Below are 7,738 nucleotides of genomic sequence, written 5' to 3'. Positions count from 1 at the left end.
ATAAATCATTGCACCTGCAAAATTTCAGCTAGATCAGACAACTGGAAGTGGGTCAGGGGCATTACTTATTGCACGCCCCTCATATATATATATATATATATATATATATATATATATATATATATATATATATTTAGAGATATTTCTTCTTTGCTTGGCCGGTTTTTTATCTGCAATTTTCGTTTTAGTCTTTAAATATTCCCATCTATCAATTATATCAATCTACTTACACATTCATATCCTGTATGTATATTCACTTATATTTTACTATATGCATTTACTTACATACTTCCTTGCTTTATCCGAAATTTGCATATACCGGCCATCCTCTCCCCTTAGAAATTTTTTATTTTATTTTATATTTTATATTTATTTTTATTTATTTATTTATTTTTTCCATTTAGTGTCTTTTAATAACTCTTGCTGACATTTTCTTAATAATAGCCTGTACATTTCAGTTGACCTCTTTTTTTGCCCTATATCATTCGCGCCTTTTAACGTTATCCTGTCTGGGTCATTTTGACATTTGCTTTTCTAATTTATATTTAATTCTATCACCATTTAATCTTTTTTTTTCTCTCTTCTTCTTTACTGATTTTTTTTAATTACACTTTGTTCTCAGCAGCCGTGTGGAAAGCATATCTTAGTTTTCTATTAATATTATTGGAATTTTTTCCCCCTTTTCCTTGTACATATTTGTGAATTATTCCACGGATTTCAGCCTTTTGGATTATTTTGAACCATCTTCCAATTATGCGATTTCCTTGGATTTTACTTGTGCGAATGGAAAATAAAATACACTTTCTTGGACTTACAATTTTGGATTTTACCGTCATTGGATACTTTACCTTTCACCTGACTATCCATTCACGTGAAATCGCCTTTTTCTTCACCATATTCCCTCTGCTTCACATTTTGTTATCAAGTAAGATCTTTGACTTACTTGCAGTTTCATCAAATACTTTTGTATGCAAAATCCGATCCCGCATTTTGCTAATTCCTACCCTCTGATGAGAAGGAACGTATTTCTTCGAAACTCTGCGGATTAAGGACTATCCACTTATTAAGTGTTTCCTTTTCAGATTAAATATGTTTTTAACTCTTTTTCAAAGTGTTTAACATGTTTTATTAACTATTTGCTCTTATATATATATAGGTTTGCATGCATATATATATGTATGTATGAATGTACACAGTCTCATCAACCAATACATATGATAAACAACCATTCTGATATTTAAAAACAATATTTTATTGATTATCTTTGTTAATAAGAATGTAGGAAAGGGGAAGAGGGTTAATAGTGTAATAAGTTCATGTGTATGAACAGAGATGAAATGTTAACTGATTTCCATTCCCACAATGCACAAAAGTCCTCAGTAATTTTACTATATTTAAAAATTATTAACTTGAACTTGTGAATTGGAGTTTTATATTTATATTTTGTTTTGACTTTTTTTTTTTTTAGGTAATAATTTTTTTGGACAAGAACTCCAGCAGGAGCTTCTGAGGGTTAAAAATTCTGAAGAAAGAATGTCATATATTTTGATGGAAAAAATCTTTCCCTTACCTCAAAGAAACGTATTAATATTCAATGCTGAATCAAAAGATTTTGCTAATGCCATCACCGAATTAGGAATTTTTGGTGTCATCATCGGGTATGTTGAAAACTATTTTAAATTGATTTTATTTAAGTTATTTGAAAATTTACTTGATTTAATTTGGTCTCTAAAACACCTTGTTAAATATTTTCATTTAAATTATTTATTTAAATTATTTGAGAATTTCACTTTTTTCTCCCTACAAATTATTTGTCTGTTTTCATCTCTAAAAACAACTTATTTAACATACTCTAAAAAGAAGAAAAAAAAATTTCTAACACTCCTATGACATTCATGTTATTAGCACGACTTCTGGACTTTGACGTGTTCTCTTCGCTGCCAAGCATTTTACTGTTTCTCTTTCACATATTCTCCTTCTTATTGCAGTCATTCCTATTATATACAAACTGTATTTTGAACACCCCTATGATTTTTAAGGATCATTTCGCATCATATATACCTTATGTCTTTAGTGCTTCATACACTGCCAGACTAAATTAACCCTCCATACACGGTCACAGCTAATCCTCCATGCATGGCCACAGCTAACCCTTCATGCACGGCCACAGCTAACCCTCCATACACATCCAGACACAGCTAGCCCTCTGTACACGTGCAGACATTATTTGCCCTCCGTACACGTGCAAACACTGCTTACCCTCCGTACACGTGCAGACACTGCTTGCCCTCCAAACACAATTAGCCACGGCTAGTTCTCCATATTCTTGTTGACTTTCAAATGCAAAAAGGAAATAAAAATGTCCAACTCTAATCATGAATACTAACTTCATAAAACGACAACAGCATTTCTCAAAGTTTGACTCTCAAAACATAAATCAATCTTCTCCGTAACACACCAACGACAATTTTCAAAAATCCCGACTCTTGAATCCTTACTTAAAATTCTCCATAACCCGAGGATGCCAATTCTTAAAAGTCTGGCTTTAGATTTGTATAAACAATTCTCCATAACATGTTAATGCCATGTTTAATGAATATTTTGTTCTTTTATTTTTACTCCTTTTTCAAAGTATATCTTCAAAGGAGTGACCAAATCTGGAAACTTAGATTTCTCAGCTTCCTTCTTGACTTTGTTTCTTGCTTTCTTATCTACTAAATCTTTTATCCACTGACTCCTTTGTTTCCACTTTCTGTGATATGCTTCTCAACTTTCTTATCCTATTACGATGTCATCCTACGCCCTAGGGGCCTTTCTTCCCACCTACAAGATTTTTATTACCTCCAACACTGTATTTTTCAACGTCTTCCACTCCTTTTCCAGATGACCTGGTAACCAAATGCTTCATCACTTTGTCTCTAAATTAATAGCTTGCATGTTCTTCGTTTAACCTTCACAACTTTCTCCTAGGGATACACTTTCTCTTTACCTCATAAACTTTCTTCAGCTTGAAATTGCAAATAACTTGATTGTGTGGTATAATTTCTTTACCAATTATTACTTTCACATCATTTAAGCAGTTTCTATCCCTTTTCTTAACCAGCAGATAATCCATAATCCATTCGTACATGGCTTTTCTTTTTCTCTAAAAAGAGTGTTTGCAACCAACTTGTCCATTGTCTTCCTATCACCATATCCATTTCCTCCGTACACCCTTAACATAACTTTGGCTCTTTCCAACACGACTGTGCAACCTTACTGCAATAATTTTTTCATAAAATGTATCTTTCACATATTCACTTAAGCAGATTTACCTCTCCAATGAGATTCTTGGATGCAACACATCTCTCAAGAAACTCAATAATATCACCACGCAAACTTCCAACTCATAGCCAAAAATATAAACGAAATTCTTTGGAAATCTTTTCCTCATTTTACATCTATTAAATCATGCGCTTTCATCCATTCTTTCAATTTGATCAAACCAACAAAATATCTTGTTCTGTACATATCTGCCTTTGTTGCACAATTGATAAAAAACCTTTTCGAGGGAGCCCCTGCTCCTCACAATCAACCTTGTGCCAGGCTAGTTTTGTACTTTTGAAGAAGTACACACATATAATGCAGGTGCTGTGTGATTTTCAAATTGTCAGAATATATTAGCCTAGTTTGCAGTTGTTTATGAAATTTGGTTTTGTCAAACCGACAACAGAATTGAAAACACAACATTTATTGACCTTGTTTTAAAAAGGCTATGTATGCACTTCTCTTTCTCTCTCTCTCTCTCTCTCTCTCTCTCTCTCTCTCTCTTTTTCACTTTCTTTCAATGAAGAGAGAATTCTATTGTAAAATATATCAAGGCTTGGATTCCGTGCGCCATGGACGCATAGCAGTTTTGCGCCGGTTGTTGGCGACACGTGTACGGTGAATTTAAAATGCTCCTTAAATGTAAAATAAAAGAATCTATTTTTTATAAAAAATGTCTTTGTTCGCTGTTTTGCACAAATGTTAATTTTCAGCAAAAGAGAAACTGTCCCTGCCATTTAATGCCGACGATGGAAACGCTGCCCATAATGATGCAAAGAAGACTCGACTGCAAACTGGTTATAGCCGACGTCATACTGGCCCCTTGATGCCTATCAGTTTCACTGTGATTGACACCCGGGGAGCTGGTTGGCGGGCCAAATAATTCTCCTCAGCAAACAATCAGATTACATCTTTACTGTCCAGAGAACTTGAATGCCTACTAGACACCACCCTCAAATGTCTTCGATATCTTTGTATAGGGGTTTGTTAGAGATCTTGACATGAGGATATTTCACATTTTAAGGAACCTTGATTAAATGTTTTTAAAAATTTATGCTGTCTCATGAAGCCATTCAGCATGCACTCTGGGCTGGAGATGGGGGCACCCTCTCTATTAATAGGGGGCAGTTTTTAATATAAATAAAAATCGGTAAGCAATAAGGAACTCATATAAAAATATAAATAAAAGCAAAAATAAATACTGGCAGGCTGACACCCAGGATAAAAAAGGCCCCTCAACCCGTTCATACACCACACAGAAAAAGTTAAACAATGGTGTAAACCTTCCTATTTTTGGAAATGTCACTCCAGTCCAAAGAGAGACCAACCATGGTCAGCCATTAAACCTTGATGAAAAATGTTCAGCCCCCTTACCTCCATCATATGTAGCAACAAAAAACATAAAGAGGCTTAAAAGCTCGGGCATGGTCTGTTGCACAAAAGAAGGTAGTATTATTTTGCTACTATTACTCAGTTTGAAAAGTGGAGCAAGGCATCAAATGGAATTCTAGCTAAGAAAATAAAATAAACCAACTTTTAAGATCCATATTTAATTTTCGTCAAAGATTCTCTGACAGTAAGACAATAATCTAATGATTCCTATGTGAACGTTTTATTTAAATTCTTACATTTCTGAATTTTTTAGATGAAGATTGATTATTTGTATTATTTGAATTCTTTGGATTACTGTTCTCATTTTGAGTGTTAATTTCACAATCTTTCGATCAATATAACTTCCGACCTTTTTCAGGTGTATTTTGTTGAACTCAGGGAATTTGCATATGATTCCAAACAGAATCCTTTATTTAATCCATGGGCATAGCATGCTTTTGTTCCATCAGCCATGACTGGATAGAAGTCCGAAGTAATTCTCAATTGTATTTTTTAGTGTCGCTCACACTGAGGATTGAACCTTGAACCTCCAGAAGAGTGTAACTTTACAACTGAATTTTACCAATTACTTTATCCACTATGCCACAAATCCTTTTAAACATTGTGAAAATAAAACTCAAGATGAGAACATTAGTCCGAATAATCCAAATAAATTGCTTCTGCTTCAAGTTTGTCACTATCAGCTTGCAATTGTGATTCTGATTTTCCTGTTTTCTTGTAGAGATTCGGAGCAAATTATTTACAACGAAGAAGTTAGACATTTACTAAGAACAAAACCCGTGGAAACAAATGATGGTGGATTTACTGCTGGCTTAACTGTTATTGATTCACCTTATTTGATTTGAACATTTAAAAAAATGCAGAAATATAGTTTTTTGTTTTTTTACTTTAAATAAGGAATTTATGCAAAAAATAATCAGGAAATTTAGATTTAATTTAAAATGTTGAATTCATCAATATAAAAAACAAAACTTTTTTTAATTTTAAAAATATGTTAATTTATATTAGATTGAATCCATTTTTAACGCAGTCAAACAACATTGTTGTGACTCTTATAAAAATGATGTTATGTTCGTATTAATATCCAGATGTACCACAATAATATTTTATCAAAAAGTTTGGCTTGAAAGGGAATCATTGAGTTCTCTGCTAACACTAGAATTCACAAGAAAAAAGAAACGAACACAAGGCAATAATTAAACAATGAACAGTTAAATTTTATATCAGAACAATATGATACAAAAAATCAACATAAACAGCAATCTTTTGTGTGTGTGTGTGTGTATATATATATATATATATATATATATATATATATCTTTCTTATTTACATTATGTCTCGGCAGCCGTATGAAAAGTATATCTTATTTTTCTGTTATTAATATTATTGGAATTTTCCCCCTTTTCCTTGTACATATTTGTGAATTATTCCATAGATTTCGGCTTTTGGATTATTTTGGCCCATTTTCCAATTACGTGATTTCTTTGGATTTTACTTGTGCAAATGGAAATTCAATTAACTTTCTTGGAGTTATATCTTTGGATTTTACCGTTATTGGATTATTTACCTTTCCCCAGACTATCCATTCACGTATAATCACCTTTTTCTTCACCATATTCCCTCTACTTCACTTTTTGTTATCAAGTAAGATCTTTGACTTACTTGCAGTTTCATCAAATACTTTTGTATGCAAAATCCGATCCCACATTTTGCTAATTCCTACCCTCTGATGAGAAGGAACGTATTTCTTCGAAACTCCACGGATTATCAAGTGTTTCCTTTTCAGATTAAATATGTTTTTAACTCTTTTTCAAAGTATTTTTAACATGTTTTATTAACTGTTTGCTCTTATATATATATCTATATATATCTATATATATCTATATATATAAAAATGTAATTCTTGGTTCGTTCAAAGTTTATACAACCATATTTCTACATTACCAATTTATTGGAAATTTTCAGACAACCAATCTTTAGAGTCGAGGGATGTTTCTATGTTATTAAAATAAATTTACATTGCCAATTATTAAAATATTAAATAAAATAAATATATTTTTCGTAAGCCGTTAGTGTGAACCTGTTTTTTTGATAGAACTGAACTTCCGGTTCGATCACACACCATGATTCAACGAAACGAATTAGAAGATTTCATTTTCTGTTTACTCGATAAGTAAAAAAAAACAACAAAAAAAATATAATTCATTTGTTTATCTTCAAATTTTTTAATTTAAACATTTTTTCTTTATTATATCAGGCAAAAAAAGAAGTTTGTCGCTTGCTTTTTGAGTCGAACTCGTTGTTTTGTTTTTATTTTTGTTTTTTTATTTTTCGATATAAGAAAATATTAACTTTTTTATTATTAACACTATAAATTGTTGTACAGTTTTTTTTTGAAGAAATTTTACGGATTGGTAACGTGCTTAAATAATATTTGGTGCTAATGCAGAGAGTGGTCCGCGCTATTTTTTAATTTGTATTTCCACGTTTAATTAAAGTTTTATTATGTTTTTTTTATTCAATTGTAAGGTTAAAATACAGATTAGGTACAAAACACCCTCCCCTCCCCATGTTAAGAATGGCTTTTTAAATAATAACGTTATTATTTCAGCACGGATCACTCCCTGCATGAGTACCGTACTTTCACCTAACAATTTAATAAACAAAACATGGTACTTATGCAGAGAAAGTACCATGCTGAAATAATAACGTTATTTAGAAAGCCATTCTTAACATGGGGAGGGCGTTTTGTAACTATTCTATACTTTCACCTAACAATTTAATAAACAAAAGATGGTACTTATGCAGAGAAGGTACCGTGCTGAAATAATGCCATTAAGAATGCCATTCTTAACATGGGAAAGGGAGGGTGTTCTATAACTATTTTATACTTTCACCTAACAATTTAATAAACAAAACATGGTACTTATGCAGAGAAGGTACCGTGCTGAAATAATACTGTTATTTAGAAAGCTATTCTTAACATGGGGGGGGGGAGTTTTGCATCTATTCTATACTTTCACCTAACAATTTAATAAA

At 32.0% G+C, this 7,738-nt stretch overlaps 1 protein-coding gene across 2 annotated transcripts in view; it reads left to right on the top strand.

Annotated features, from left to right (window-relative positions):
- LOC145277691 (glutathione synthetase-like) overlaps nucleotides 1-6,977 on the top strand; it is a 68,796-nt gene extending 61,819 nt beyond the window's left edge. For both annotated transcript variants that reach the window (XM_080129383.1, XM_080129391.1), the window contains exons 12-13: nucleotides 1,469-1,658; nucleotides 5,420-6,977. In XM_080129383.1, coding sequence (XP_079985509.1) covers nucleotides 1,469-1,658; nucleotides 5,420-5,543 — 314 coding nt within the window. In that variant the 3' untranslated portion in view covers nucleotides 5,544-6,977. The remainder of the gene's footprint in view (nucleotides 1-1,468; nucleotides 1,659-5,419) is intronic.
- Nucleotides 6,978-7,738: the final 761 nt, after the last annotated feature.

Source organism: Euprymna scolopes, chromosome 1 (genome assembly GCF_053919585.1).
Source record: "Euprymna scolopes isolate OS-2025 chromosome 1, ASM5391958v1, whole genome shotgun sequence".
Lineage (NCBI taxonomy): Eukaryota > Metazoa > Mollusca > Cephalopoda > Sepiida > Sepiolidae > Euprymna > Euprymna scolopes.
Note: the sequence above shows the minus strand (reverse complement) of the source record. Positions and strands in the feature narration are given on the sequence as shown.